The sequence below is a fragment of the Takifugu flavidus genome, chromosome 6, assembly GCF_003711565.1.
Source record: "Takifugu flavidus isolate HTHZ2018 chromosome 6, ASM371156v2, whole genome shotgun sequence".
Classification (NCBI taxonomy): domain Eukaryota; kingdom Metazoa; phylum Chordata; class Actinopteri; order Tetraodontiformes; family Tetraodontidae; genus Takifugu; species Takifugu flavidus.
In genome coordinates this window covers 14,505,908-14,520,898 of record NC_079525.1, presented here as the reverse complement: position 1 = coordinate 14,520,898, position 14,991 = coordinate 14,505,908, and the positions used below count along the sequence as shown (strand labels likewise).

The 14,991-nt window shown below is 48.0% G+C and overlaps 2 protein-coding genes across 18 annotated transcripts in view; both read right to left on the bottom strand.

Moving 5' to 3' along the window:
• Positions 1 to 217: 217 nt before the first annotated feature.
• mttp (microsomal triglyceride transfer protein) lies at positions 218 to 7,970 on the bottom strand. Its single transcript, XM_057035298.1, has 18 exons — positions 7,488 to 7,970; positions 6,800 to 6,987; positions 6,543 to 6,686; positions 5,292 to 5,399; positions 5,095 to 5,211; positions 4,872 to 5,011; positions 4,651 to 4,801; positions 4,023 to 4,180; positions 3,773 to 3,941; positions 3,578 to 3,685; positions 3,289 to 3,501; positions 2,990 to 3,201; positions 2,767 to 2,864; positions 2,526 to 2,647; positions 2,226 to 2,453; positions 1,658 to 1,782; positions 689 to 859; positions 218 to 600 (listed from the first exon to the last, which is right to left on the bottom strand). The coding sequence occupies exons 1-18, from the start codon at positions 7,546 to 7,548 to the stop codon at positions 453 to 455; spliced, it is 2,661 nt and encodes an 886-aa protein (XP_056891278.1). The 5' UTR covers positions 7,549 to 7,970; the 3' UTR covers positions 218 to 452.
• Positions 7,971 to 9,336: 1,366 nt separating this feature from the next.
• LOC130527131 (CD209 antigen-like protein C) overlaps positions 9,337 to 14,991 on the bottom strand; it is a 13,125-nt gene continuing 7,470 nt past the window's right edge. For 5 of the 17 annotated variants that reach the window (XM_057035304.1, XM_057035303.1, XM_057035307.1 and 2 more), the window contains 4 exons: positions 14,928 to 14,991; positions 14,594 to 14,757; positions 14,363 to 14,469; positions 9,337 to 9,534 (listed from right to left, as the gene is read on the bottom strand). The exon at positions 14,928 to 14,991 is cut by the window's right edge and continues 44 nt beyond it. In XM_057035304.1, the coding sequence (XP_056891284.1) occupies positions 9,390 to 9,534; positions 14,363 to 14,469; positions 14,594 to 14,757; positions 14,928 to 14,991 (480 nt within the window). In that variant the 3' untranslated portion in view covers positions 9,337 to 9,389. Of the gene's footprint in view, positions 9,535 to 10,155; positions 10,260 to 10,383; positions 10,548 to 10,728; positions 10,837 to 10,881; positions 11,248 to 14,362; positions 14,470 to 14,593; positions 14,758 to 14,927 lie in introns of those variants that run through there. The other 12 variants (XM_057035320.1, XM_057035315.1, XM_057035319.1 and 9 more) reach the window with 12 other exon arrangements.

The following is a 14,991-nucleotide window of genomic DNA, read 5'->3' as shown; positions in this document are numbered from 1 at the left end:
AGCACAGACGTATCGTCAATATAATTCTAAATAATGGAGGAAATTGGTTTTCGATCAATTATTTCACATATAAAGAGTAATGTTAGAGCACAAATTTAATTGGGAAATGATATTTACATGTAAATACTTTCCGTAACTGTGTTGACGCCAGTGGTTTTTAATGTCATTCCAAGGAGCCATCCTGTGTGTGCCCAGCATAAATACAAGAAAATCCATACAAAGACAACCCGAGAATCTTTAATTTCAAACAAAATGCAAAATTAAAATGTCTTAAATAGTCACGGGAACGTAAATACTGGATGTGTGTGGAAAAAAAAAATTCACTTTTTTATACAATATTTGACTGCTGGAGGCTGAGTTTTGGTTTTGTCCCTGAAGAATAAAAAAAAGCTTTTTGAGTGACAGAAATGAGCCATTCAAAATGCTAATGGTTCCTGGTTATTTCACATTTTCTACCAGCTGGAATCAAAAACCTTCTTGCACATGTTTGAATTCTCTTGATGAAGTGGGAATTCGGAGCCGGGGACCAGCTGCTTTCTCCCCCTGCGTAACGTTACGCTCTTTCCTGAAGGCAAGCCCTCATACTTGGTCACATAGTCACTGAAAGAACATCGAGGAGAGATGAGGGTTGGAGGGAGAAGGGGGGGGGGGGGGGGGTTCGAGAGTAAAACTGTATGTATGACAGTACCTGACGGGGAAGGTGGCTTTGTCCATCTGCATGCATACAAGGAAGGGATATTCGGAAAACTGGACAGTGGTGATGAAGTCAAGCGATGCCTCGGTTTCAAAGCTGACCTCCACGCCTGCCCTCATGAAGTCCAGATCCACTGTAACATTTCCAGTGACCACCAAGGCTGCCCTGAATCAGGGGAGAGTGACAGAAAAAGAAGCGTTCAATGATGGTGGCGCCATTGTAAGATTCGCTCCTATTTTCTCGGCAATTCTCAGGTAGGAGAGCTGCATTGTGGGTTATTTTTGGATACTGATCCTCACTATCTCAGACTGGATGTTAGTCTACAGCAGAGGTGTCAAACTCAAATACCCAGTTGGCCAAAATTCAAAACTGGGACAAAGTCACGGGCCAAAATTGATATTTCTTGAAAAAATCTTCCTCCAGCTATAACAGGGAACCTTTTGAAATATATATATATAATAAAATACCAGCAGGCCAGCTCTAATAGTCAATTGGTATGGCTTCGCGGGCCAAATATTATTACATTGTGGGCAAATTTGGCCCACGGGCCAGAGTTTGACACCTGTGGTCTACAGGAACCTGCAAATAAGACAGGCGCGAAGCACAATGCTGGAGCGAGTCCAGTGTGCTGGTGGAACAACTGAATCAGGCAGCACTTTTTGGCCATCTCAAGTACACGTGCGTATAACATGGAGCCAAATCTATTTGCAGGATGGTGACACGGCTCCGACTTTCCAGTTAGAAATAAAGGTGTTTTCCAACAATTATCTGCCTGTTACAAAGTCCAGTGTCCTGCAGGAAGTATTACGTCATACTTGACATACAGTTGTTGTTGTCACCGAGGCTGTGACCTACTTACAACATACATAACCTTATGTAATTGTACTGTATACCAAGGATCTGCTTGAGTGACAGGAAAAAGCTGAATGCTGCGGCTGTTAGTGAGTTGTTTCCTGACTGTACCTGTTGTTCACACTGGTCTTGGACTCTCTGTACCACAGACTGATCTCCATGCCTCCTGAGATGTCAATGGCGAGCCCACCCTGGAACTCTGCACTCGCCCTCAGACCAGACTGCAGGTGGATGACCTGGAGCAGAATGCAGGAAGCGTTTAAAAAGCTTTCCATCATACTCATGTTCCCCACTTAACAATTGATATTGTAGCTTCTCAAAGATCTGACCTGCTGTTCTACATAAGAAACTAGATTACAGGTCAAGGCCTTTCATGGTGACCCATATAGACACCTGGATTCCCACTTTATATCTGTTGAATTTCTGAATTATCTTCACTTCACATTCATAGTTTAGCATTTCTCAAAAGTGCTGATTCGACCCGACGTCAAACAATCTCGCCAGCGAGTGTGTTTCTTTAACTTTCACGACCCTAACCCTAACCCTAACTTTCAACACTAAAAAGAAACACATCCAAAATTCACAACAAAACAACTCAATTGGGTACAAAAAAAGCCAAAACACGAGAGGTAGGATTAAAAAGGTGGATCATCCTTATAGGACGCGAAGGAAAGCTTACCTCAGAGTGATCGCTCAGCAGAATGAGGCCCTTCACGACATTCATGGGCTCCCCGGTCATAGAAAACATTTTGGACATGAGGTCGCTGTAACCTTTGAAGAAAGTGACGGGACGCAGCTGGATGTCGAACAGCAGCGCCGACATCCCAGCGAAGGACTCCAGGCCCTCCTCCCCTTCGTCGGGCGTGGCGGCGATCAGCGACTCCAGACCCTGCGCTTCAATTGCCACCTGAGCCGAGAGGTGACGGTCATCCAATGTTTCCTAGAAATCTCATCCGCAATCCACCCACCCCTTCATCACCTGCAGGCCATGTAGCATTGCTCCGTTGCTAGCACCAAAGATATTCATGTTGCTTCTCCTCAGGATTCCAGAGCCGGAATACAAAATGTCCAAGCTGTATGTGGAGGTCACGTCAGCCGATTCTGCGTAGATGAGGAGATACAGGTGACCCAGCGCGTGCAACTGGCAAGTCCCGTGTTAGCGTGCGGGACCGAATGCCTAAAATGTCCATGTTTTACAACTTTATGAGGCCGCTACTCACGTGCCATGAATCCAGAAAATGCGGACGAGGACCCAATTTTGGAAAAGCGGTCGTAGTTATGCGAGATCATGTCTTTCATGGCTTCCTGTATGACTTTACTGTTTAAAAATATAGAAGTACAGGTGAAAACAGGTGAATGCTCTGAAAAACAAACAAACGCACTTAGTTGCGTAAAATTTAGGACGCGGAAAAACCCGCCGAGTGCCGAGGCAATCGGACAAACCTGGCAGGAAGTTGGAAGCGGAGGATGTCCTGGATTTTGGACAGCATGTACTTGTTCATCTCGTGAGGTAGGTGTCCGATGGACAGAAGCAGATTCTTGACCTCCGTGTAAGACGGGTTGCTGCTGAGGATGACATCGGCTGCAGCGGCTCTCACGTTCTTCTCATAGATTCTTCTGTTCTGGTGATAAACCCTGCTCACCGTGCGCTTAACCTACAAGACAACATTGCCATTTACTTCACGACGGATGCCAGTTCGCTCCGGACAGTACCGAGTCTTTGGTTGGTCCCGTGTCTTCACCTCGTTGGTCAAGAGGCTGACGTCATATCTCTGCAGGGCAGTGAGGGCGATGGTGCTGAGTGCTCCGACCTCTGACTCGGCGTATTTGGTGAAGATGGGGATGGCTTCACGAAGCATGGAGTTTTTCAGAGCGAGAAGGTACATCTGGACCTCGGACTCGACCTGACTGCTGTCAGGGCCGTTTAAAATCAGGTGCTTTGCCTGCACCACAGCCTGAGAAGTGACATTATTCAGTCATTTCCACAGAGCCTTTTGATGAAATGTCCTTTCAAATGTCCTGGAAGCTCACCGGTGAGTTGCAAGCTCCTTTCTGACACAGCTTGTGGACCAGGGCCCCCATAATGATCACCACAGATTCTTTAATGTCAGTGCTGCCGATCTTCCCCTTCAAAATATCCTACAATGGAAACCCCTCCCGTTAAAAAGCTCTGCAATAACACTGCGGCCAGATTAACCAGGTCAAGAATAAGGAGGTGTTCCTCACCAGCAGAGCTTGGAGCATCCGCTCGTCGGGATGCGACGCAAAGCCACATGCGTATAGAAACCTCTCCTGCAGAACCAGACCCTTAGCATCAGTGAAGTTTAGGAACTCCAGCATAGCATCCAGGGACGCAGCCGTCTGGGAGGACGTCACAGCGTCCACCACCTGAGGCCTGCAACCACCACGCAGAGAGGTGAGTATGAGCTCAAGGGACCAGTGAAAGCTATGGCAAAGAAACGAGAAGCCAAATTACAGAGATGACTTGCTGGCATCCTTCAGAACTTTGAGGATCTCGTCCTTGGACGCCTTCCTAATGCTCTGGATGAGGGCCAGGAAGCTGCGAGGAGCCGTAGCCGAGGACAGCCTATCGGGCTCCAGCTGCTTCCGCAGAGCCTGCCAATGCTCGAAAAGCTGTGAGGGAAAACACAGGGGGAGAGGATAAGTGAGACTGCAGTCGACAGTACAAAAATATACCCCATATCTCCCGATAGAGCCATTTAGTCACAGTCGTTATTCGTGCAATCCAGGTTCTCATACTCTGAAGGCCAGGAGGCATTTAAATGTTAGTGAAGCAGCTAAGTGAGCAACGAAACCATTTAGAATGCTAGTTGTTCATGTTTTTCATCTTCCCTACATCGTAAAATTGTCATGTCACATCCCTACTTTGATTAATCAAGAAAGCAAACATGTAAGCACAAGGGAGCGAGGCAGGAGATGCTACATGCTAATACTTGCTATGGCAATGACTTTTCTTAACCATCCTGGCTTCATAAATTACAACTTGGCACATAAACATTTTCGATTTCACTAGAGTTTGTATGAAATTTTAACAACAGATTAAATCGTTTGGCGCCGATGTGGATTTGTGACCAGGTACTCACTGAGGGACATCCCTTGCACTGGGATTTGACCTTCTCCAGCATGATCCCGACAGCTGCCAGTTTTCCATCGACTGACTTGACGACCCCGTTCGCGTCTTTCCCAGCAGCCTCCAGCGGTCCGGCCTCCGTCCCGACTAACGTGAGCGTCTGCCTGAGAGGAAACTGCAAATGGAACCTGCGTCTGGACCAGGAAGGGGGCTCTTTTATATCGAAATGCTTACCTGGACACCACATCAGCCGCAGCAGATCTGCGGGCGTTGACGGCTAACGTGTGCGTTTCTTCAGCCACGGCGGAGCGAATGAAACCGTCTTCGAATGTGAACACTGTAACAGAGCTGGACTTCCTGCTCACACCCAACACCTGGAATTGGACAGAATACTAGTTCCAGAACGGGGGTGCGAGGAGACTCACGTCTCTGTGAGCTGGCCCGGAGGCCGACGGACCTGGCTGTGCATGGTGAATCCCGTCTCTGCAGTCTTGCATGTCTCCAGGAGTTTGGTCCTTGTCACGCGATGTTGGTCGACCTTGTACGCCACTGTGCACCTTCCAGACACGTCGTTCTGTTCACAGGCATTAGATCTATTCACACGGTCGTGCAAACGGGCTGAAAATATGACCCGACAGTGGTTTTAACAGTTACCTCTAAGACTTTTCCACTTTTGAGCTGTACTTGGAGTAAGCTGGCCAGCCCTCTTTTAAGGTTTCTGATGGTTGCGGGTTCGGTCCAGTAGGAATAAAATGCCTTTGCCTGCAAGCAGACGTGACAAAAACAACAGGCGTTCAACAGCCTCGCACGCCTCTCCGGCGTTGGGGGTGGCGGTCTTTCTGAACCGAACACATGATTATGACTTCAGACGCCATTTGCACGACATGCTGGAACCAAAGACGGGTCGAAAATAAACACAGAATACTACGGTATTAGCAGGCTGGGATATAAAAAAAGATTCAACTCAGCGCGGAATATTTCCTCTAATTATATTCCCAGCGGACATCAGCATATAGCGATGACATCACCGTTCCCGTCCGACGCGCGCTGACGTGACTGATATAATAAACCTGGAGTCAAATCTAAGTCACATGAGCTAAATTATTCCTGGAAGGAATTATGAGTAGGGAAAACAGTCTATTACATCATCCCACACTGTCTCCTAAACACTATGTCATTTATTTGTGGCCCTCCGCCACCATATCTGCGCAGACCCCCATAAATAGTCTGTCAACTGCTGCTCTGTATAAATAAGTGAACCCACCCGGGAGACCACCTCTGATCTATCCTGTTTCACAAGGTGGGTGATCACCTTGTAGACCTTTACTCCATTATCCTCAGGGCCTTTGCTGGGACTCTGCACCCCGATCCCGCCTGCACTCGATTTACTGTTTTCAAAATTGGGACGCTTCTCATGAGGGCTTGAACGCTTATATCTTCTATGTTTACCCGCTATGGGGCTATAAACTGGTGTATTCCCAGTCTCCTCTGAAGCAAACGAACCCGTGAGCATTGCTGTTGAACTGTTGGTACCAATAATTCTGTAGTAAGTAGTGATAAAGTCACGATAAGAGGCTGAAATCACAGATATCTCGCTGGATGAGCGTTATTAACCGAGCTGTTGGTTCATCTGCTGACCCTCTGAACCTGGTGACCTTTGCACACACATACACACACACACACGTGCACGCATCCTGTGTGTTATTGCTACTGCCAACATCATCACTCTGCCACAACTAGATTAGCTGCATTACTGGTTCCGGATTCCTGTCGCATGAAGGTCAGAGGTGAAAACGCTGGTGTAATCAGGTTGAGCTGGGCCAGTATTTTTTTTTTTTTAATTAAAAAAGGACCTGTTACTGCACTAAACTCACGGTTTAAAAGGATGATCCCATCAGTCATTACCTTTCCGTTTCTAAGATGCAACAAAAAAGGTTTGGTCAGGGCCGCCAGGTTGGATTTTCCCATAATGCTCGCTGTTGTGGAACCATGGAGGACGTTGTTCTTCTCTGGACGAGCGCTCGCTGGCTCCAGCTTCACGTCCGAGATCTAATTGACAGCGTGAGAAACGAGCGGATGAATACTTTGGCAATTGTAAGTGACTTTCTCTCACGTTAGTCGGAGGAAGAGAGGCCATCTCCTCTCAGTGTGGAGCGACGTACCGCCAGCTGAATCAACTGGTCGTCTTTGCTGCTGGGATCCCTCCAAACCAGGTGGACGTCAACGTTGCTGGAGATCCTGTAGCCGGTGGGGTTCTCCTTGGGACCCCTGGTACTGTCCAGCAGCACCTCTGTCATGTAGCTGAATTTGTACAGCTGGTTGTTGTTCAGACGGGGTCCAGCGGCGCCATCTGAGGAAACACGAGTTGTGGGCCAAAGCGCTTCAACCGCACGTTCTCTGAGTCGAGACTCATTTTCACAGATTCCTTTTCCGGATGTTAAAGCGCCTCATTTTAAAGGAATTCGATGTTATTCCTACTGATAATAAAAGCACTGACTCGACAATGAGGCGCTAATGTGTCATAAATCATTAGGAAAGACAGGTTTTCAAAGAATAAACAGTTCTGAACCATGATGCCATTCAGCATATTCAAACACGAGTCAACAGTCATCCAGGAATTCCAGAACCTCAGCAGCAGAACTGTGACAGCTCATGTCACATAGGAGTGACGTCACCTTTCATTCATTTTTGGATTTCACTGACTCACATTCGCCTCATCTCCTGACGCTCTCAACAGGTCCCCACGTGAGTCTTTGAGCCGCGGGGACTCCTCTTGACCACAAAACGAGCCCCACCGGCCCCTTTCTGCCCCAAACATCCCGCTCAAGAAATCCCGTCGCACCAACTCACCTTTGACAGAAGCTGAGAAACAGGAAGCTGAGCAAAGCAGGAGAACAACCAGAGTCAGCATGGTGTCCTCTCCCGGCTGCCAGAACAAGAACACCTAGGAATCAGAAATCGGTGGCTAAAGCTGCACTAAAGGGCCACAGAGACAGATCGGCTTCTCCTAATGGGTTTTATCAGAGGGGAGGGCAGACTCCAAACTCCACGCTCAAGTACTAAGTACGACATAACCTGCAAATGATTAACTTGAGGAGCGCACATCTGACAGGGACTTGTGCGTGTGATTAGTGGTGGGCGGGTCCATCCAAGGTATCGATACCATCGTTAATATCGGGACTGATCAAGACTGACGAGATCGATACTTAACTTTCAGTTTCTCTTCTCTAAAGTTCAGTGCACATCTTTCACCGAGTCCGTGCACACCTCTTCTCGCTCTCGGCCCCTTTTCCGACTCTGACCGTCCGCGCCAACGCGTGCACGCCGGCGCAAGGCGCGCTCACAATTGATCGATAAAATGAGATTTTTCGAATCGATTTTCTCTGGCTGGACTTTTCTTTGCATGAACACGCCGCTCTCTGCACACGGAATGTTGGGGGACGTATCCGCCGACCTCCACCTTCTTGTGGGGATGAACAGAAGGACCTTTGTCGACAGTCAGGAGGGGTGTGTGTGTGTGTGTGTGTGTGTGTGTGTGTGTGTGTGGGGGGGGGTTGTCGATGGAACAAGCCCTCAGATCTCAAATTACGGCATCTCAGGGGCCCCAAGAAGTGCGATCATCACTCTCATTAACAGAAACACAGCGTTTATTTTACTCTAAATTATGGTCTTGATAATAGTAAACTAAATAGGAACTAAAATGTCCAGTCCTGGATTCATATGAAATGGATCAGGAGTTCTCTGTGAGTTTTTCCCCACCAGTGTGTATCAGAAAGTGTGTAATCTCGTCAGAAGGGTCCTGCATGTCAGGCTTCCTTCTCTTGGTCTGACATCGTTTTCCCTCCCCAATTAAATCTAGTGACTCTGAAGAGGTGTAATGATTGCGTTAGCGCTGTGACCATCTTCGGATCAGGATTTTACTGTCCTTCCGGAACACCCGGCGCCACGGCGACGCTCCTTATCTGCCGGTCCCTTCGGTGGCCTGCAAATAGTTGTGTGTCTGTTTCCTCCCTGTGTCAGATCATCTACCTGATGAAGCAAGAGGAAGTATTTCATGACAAAAGCGACTTCCTTTCAGAACTCATCGGGTTTTTTCTTCATGTAATTGTTTAACAAAAGCAAGTGTAATTGTAGGAATTACTGAAATAACACCCAACATGATGAATCATCACTATAAATCCCAATGAGAAGAATTCCGCTGCACAGATCCAGAATATTAGAAGTCAAAGTGAAGAAAACACCAAAAACCCGGAAACCGGAATCAGCCGCAAGCTTTTGTCTTCTACAAGTGAGGAAAACACGATGCTTCTGGTCAAAGGCCGCTTCAGAGACAACTGATAACACGGTGAACAGATACTCTATCAAAGAGGAGGGGGGGGTGAAATGGCAAATTATCTGTGTTGTTTTGAAAGAATGAGGTTCAAAACCGTAGCTTTTCCCCTGGAGCTCTGAATAATCACTTCTTTACTGAGGAGTTGATCTCCTCAGAGGATCAGGACCCATCAGGACCCATCAGGACCCATCAGGACCCAGCGCTGTGCCTCCATGCAGAGGCCAGACGGAGAAAAGATTCTTCTATTTCTTATCAATCACAAATTCTGTGGGCCCGGTCGTAATCATCTGAGCCACCACTGTATGCTAATGCTAATGAGGAAGTTCTGTGCCATCATGACGAATGCCGGATCACAGGAGGTCTTAATTCTCTGCTCTTGTTTGGCTTTATTTCAATTTTTGAGGGCAAGGACAAAGTTGTCACAGCAGCTTCTCACAGATCCACTGGATTCTGGAGCTACAGTTGTAGTCGTTCAAGCCGTTGAATTGGCACATGGCCCGGAGTTCACCGCAGTCTTCCCCTCCAAACGCTCCGTCAGGCTGCCCCCTGGCCCACAGCTCCCTGCTGGGGGGCAATGGGACAAACGGGAGACATGTTAAGATGGACAAGCAGGATTCCATCACAAACCCCCCACCCACTCTCTCTCCTCTCCTCTCCTCTCCTCTCTCTCCTCTCCTCTCCCCTCCCCTCCCTCCCCTCCCCTCCCCCTCCCCTCCCCTCCCCCTCCCCCCCCCCCCTCCCCCTCTCCTCTCCTCTCCCCTCCCCTCTCCCCTCCCCTCCCCTCCCCTCCCCCTCTCCTCTCTCTCCTCTCCCCTCCCCTCCCCTCCCCTCCTCCTCTCCTCTCCCTCCCCTCCCTCTCCTCTCCTCTCCCCTCCCCCTCTCCTTCTCCCCTTCCCCTCCCCTCCCCTCCCCTCCCCTCTCCCCTCCCCCTCTCCTCCCCTCTCCCCTCCCCCCCTCTCCTCTCCTTCCCCTCTCCCCTCCCCTCTCCCCTCCCCTCCCCTCCCCCTCCCCTCCCCTCCCCTCCCCTCTCCCCTCCCCTCCTCCCCTCCCCTCTCCCCTCTCCCCTCCTCTCCTCTCCCCTCCCCTCCCTCCCCTCCCCTCTCCCTCCTCTCCCTCCCCTCATCCCTCCCCTCTCCTCCCCTCCCCTCCCCTCTCCCCTCCCCTCCTCTCCTCTCCCCCTCTCACCGTTCAGTGTTTACTGGCGTTCCATCGACCCAAGTCCACTTTCCTTCTTCCTCCCTGTCAGTCATACCAACCCATGCTGCCTTTATAAAGCCAGAAAGAACTTTCTGCCAAAAATAAAGACAAATCTCTGTTAATTCAGTCCCAGTCTTATCACATCTCATGCATTCTTCATAGAAGTTAATAAAATACAACACATGAAACTGAAAACGTGTTCAGGCTGAAAAGGACCTGCTCCTCAATGCTGCTGATCACGACCAGGTCTGCGTCGTTCTGCAGGCAGTACTGCCGGCTCTCGTTCCAGCTCCTCCTCTGGGTCGAGACGTAGTAACAGCTGGAGGCAAACGCCAGCCAGTCCTGTGGACAAGGCTTGGTTTCCGTTTCACAACTCCCATCTCATCTGCCAACGTCCAGTGTCAAAACATGAAACATGTGGAAAGACCCAAAACGGGAAACTACTCATTTACCAGACAAATAATGCACCTTCACTGACCTACCTACCTGGAAAAGTGGACTTAAATGACTTTTTCTCTGCCCTTTAATGTACCATTTTAACTATGATATCAGGCCTCGTACCTTCGGCTGTGGGCATTCTCATGGTCAGCCTCAGGCAGATGTTCAGAATGCCCTGAAGAACACAGAGCAGTCCAAAACTCAGAAGAACCACCGCGATAAACTGGCCCTCTAGGAAGGAGATAGGTCAAAATTAAACCCAGTCAAAGAACTTACTGTCTCACATGTCTCCGTCGACCTACTCGGCTTGTGCGCGGCCTCCACTGGAGCGTCTTCAGCTTGATGTTTAGCAAAATCCTGATATTCACCAACTTCTAGAGTCACACTGGATGTACTGGAGTTAAGGACCGCAGCCATGCTGATGCTGCAGTGCTCAGCTCTGCTTCAAGTGTGACGTTGTGCTGCACAACAGCACCGTTTTTCCTGTCTGTCAGGCAACTTCTGGTTTTCGTAATCGGACATTTACAACTTTTGACTCCAAAGATCATTTTAATATTAATGGTAATAATATAATAATTGACAGGATGTTCTTAGTGAATCTGACAGAGAACTTAGGAACGGGGTTAGAATATCAACCATAGAACACTTACTGGACCCTCTGAAACGCTGCTGTCCACACTCGTCAGGTTTTAGTTTTGATTTTTCAAACCTATAATGCAGAAAAAAATATTTTCCTATTCAGAATGTGCCTAAACCCATAGTAGTAAATAAACATTGGCTAAATTGTGTTATTTTGTTTAGAAATCAGTTTCACCAGCTCCATTTTTTAAAGGTCATACTTTGTACATGGAAAAAACTTACATACATATTCAATGATATACCGTCCTTATATCAACTAAAATATATATTGAATATACTAATAAAAGAGACAAGAGTTTTATTAGTCTTGTGAGAGCTTCTTTCCTGAGACGTGTCACAGCCTCGATGAGGTTGGGCTTGATGTTGCTCAACTGGTGAAACTGCACCTAAATGTTATTGAAGAGGTTCAACTTCCAATTTGCTTCCCAAATAAACCATCCAAATGGTGATTCTGAGGCAATTTTAGCAGCCTTCCTATTCCTACTTAAGAACACAAATATCCTTGAGAGAAAAATACAAAGCCATATCACATCCTTTCAGATGGTGTCACAGTACTGCAAAAGGAAACCATCATACACAACTCTTTAGATGTAAGCAGAAAGTTATAATGACTGAAGCATAAAAATTGAATTTAAATAAAAATGACACTTTCATTAAATGTGTATTTCTACCAAAGAGAGCGCAGTCTTGTACTGTACAGCTGGAGTCGCATGGTGATGACGTAATCTGAAACCCAAAACAGCGTTGTGAAGTCCGAGATCAGAATTGACGCCAAAAACATCCCTTTCAAACATACACCAAGGAATTCAAGTGATTTCCGGTCAGTACAGACATAATTGTAAACAGTTCCATAGTATTTTGTAGCCATGTCGATTCCAGGAAAGCGTAACTCCTTTTGTGGTTGAGAACAGGAAGACTTGAAAGCTTCTTCTGACAAGCGTAGGTCCATTAGCGCCACCTAACGAGGGATTTTATAACAACACATCTCATCTGTTGAAGAACACTGCCCCCAAGTGGCCAAAGAGAGTAAAGCAGCACCAGTTCGTTCCTGCTGCGGGGGTCATATATTTAGACCCCCTACGGTACCATTAGCTATTTTGAAGCACGGTTATGAAAGTAACACGACGTGCACAAGATAAATTTGTTATTAAATTCACGTGTGACCGCAACTTTAATTAATCATTGAAGCTCATCAAACCTTAATTAAAAATGTCAGCATCTGTCAAAGATCTATAACACGTTTTCTGTATAAACGCCATTAACCGATGTCTTTGTCAGGAACATTTTGGAGTAACAATGAAAAATATTTTAATTCTTGTGGTCCATCCGAGCCCACACAGCGTTTATTTTACTCTAAATTATGGTCTTGATAATAGTAAACTAAATAGGAACTAAAATGTCCAGTCCTGGATTCATATGAAATGGATCAGGAGTTCTCTGTGAGTTTTTCCTCACCAGTGTGTATCAGAAAGTGTGTAATCTCGTCAGAAGGGTCCTGCATGTCAGGCTTCCTCCTCTTGGTCTGACATCGTTTTCCCTCCCTAATTAAATCTAGTGACTCTGAAGAGGTGTAATGATTGCGTTAGCGCTGTGACCATCTTCAGATCAGGATTTTACTGTCCTTCCGGAACACCCGGCGCCACGGCGACGCTCCTTATCTGCCGGTCCCTTCGGTGGCCTGCAAGTAGTTGTGTGTCTGTTTCCTCCCTGTGTCAGATCATCTACCTGATGAAGCAAGAGGAAGTATTTCATGACAAAAGCGACTTCCTTTCAGAACTCATCGGGTTTTTTCTTCATTTAATTGTTTAACAAAAGCAAGTGTAATTGTAGGAATTGCTGAAATAACACCCAACATGATGAATCATCACTATAATTCCCAATGAGAAGAATTCCGCTGCACAGATCCAGAATATTAGAAGTCAAAGTGAAGAAAACACCGGCAACAAAAACCCGGAAACCGGAATCAGCCGCAAGCTTTTGTCTTCTACAATGAGGAAAACACGATGCTTCTGGTCAAAGGCCGCTTCAGAGACAACTGATAACACGGTGAACAGATACTCTATCAAAGGGGGGGGGCGAAATGGCAAATTATCTGTGTTGTTTTGAAAGAATGAGGTTCAAAACCGTAGCTTTTCCCCTGGAGCTCTGAATAATCACTTCTTTACTGAGGAGTTGATCTCCTCAGAGGATCAGGACCCATCAGGAACCCATCAGGACCCATCAGGACCCAGCGCTGTGCCTCCATGCAGAGGCCAGACGGAGAAAAGATTCTTCTATTTCTTATCAATCACAAATTCTGTGGGCCCGGTCGTAATCATCTGAGCCACCACTGTATGCTAATGCTAATGAGGAAGTTCTGTGCCATCATGACGAATGCCGGATCACAGGAGGTCTTAATTCTCTGCTCTTGTTTGGCTTTATTTCAATTTTTGAGGGCAAGGACAAAGTTGTCACGGCAGCTTCTCACAGATCCACGGGCTTCTGTAGCTACACTTGATGCCATGCAAGCCGTTGAAATGGGACCTGGCCCGGAGTTCACCGCAGTCCCCTCCATTCAATCCGCTAGGCTGCTCCCTGCCCCGCAGCTCCCTGATGGGGGGCAATGGGACAAACGGGAGACATTTAAGATGGACAAGCAGGATTCCATCACAACCCCCCCCCCCCCACCCACTCCTCTCCTCTCCTCTCCTCCTCTCTTCTCCTCCCCTCCTCTCCTCTCTCCTCCTCTCTTTCCTTTCCTGTTCCCTCCCCTCTCCTCCCTCCCAACTCCTCCTCTCCCATCCCCTCCTCCTCTCCTCTTACCTCCCCTCTCCTCCCTCCTTCTCTCTCCTCTTCCCTCCCCTCTCCTCCCCTCCTCCCCCTCCCCCTCTCCTCTCCTTCCTCCCCTCCTCTCCTCCCCTCCCCTCCCTCCCCTCTCCCCTCTCCCCCTCCCCTCTCCCCCCCTCCTCCCCCCCCCCCCCCTCCTCTCCTCCCCTCCCCTCCCTCCCCTCTCTCCCCTCCCCTCTCTCCTCTCCTCCCCTCCCCTCCCCTCCCCTCTCCCCTCCCCCTCCCCCCCCTCCTCTCCTCTCCCTCCTCTCTCCTCCCCTCTCCTCTCCTCTCCTCTCCTCTCCCATCTCACCGTTCAGTGTTTACTGGCGTTCCATCGACCCAGGTCCACTTTCCTTCTTCCTCCCTGTCAGTCATACCAACCCATGTTCCAACCTCGATTAAGCCAGAAAGAAATTTCTGCCAAAAATAAAGACAAATCTCTGTTAATTCAGTCCCAGTCTTATCACATCTCATGTATTCTTCATTGAAGTTAATAAAATACAACACATGAAACTGAAAACGTGTTCAGGCTGAAAAGGACCTGCTCCTCAATGCTGCCGATCACGACCAGGTCTGCGTCGTTCTGCAGGCAGTACCGCCGGCTCTCGTTCCAGCTCTTATACTGGGTCGAGACGTAGTAACAGCTGGAGGCAGACGCCAGCCAGTCCTGTGGACAAGGCTTGGTTTCCGTTTCACAACTCCCATCTGCCAACGTCCAGTGTCACAACATGAAACATGTGAAACACCCAAAACAGGAAACTGCTCATTTACCAGACAAATAATGCACCTTCACTGACCTAACCTGGAAAAGTGGACTTAAATGACTTTTTCTGCCCTTTAATGTACCATTTTAACTATCATATCAGGCCTCGTACCTTCGGCTGTGGGCATTCTCATGGTCAGCCTCAGGCAGATGTTCAGAATGCCCTGAAGAACACA

Coding starts and splice junctions, on each gene's coding strand:
- mttp (XM_057035298.1), bottom strand. CDS start 7,548: ATGCTGACTCTGGTTGTTCTCCTGCTTTGCTCAGCTTCCTGTTTCTCA. Junction 5,012..5,094: donor GATTCACCATGCACAGCCAG/GTCCGTCGGCCT, acceptor GTCCAATTCCAG/GTGTTGGGTGTGAGCAGGAA. Junction 3,502..3,577: donor AAGGAGCTTGCAACTCACCG/GTGAGCTTCCAG, acceptor GTCACTTCTCAG/GCTGTGGTGCAGGCAAAGCA.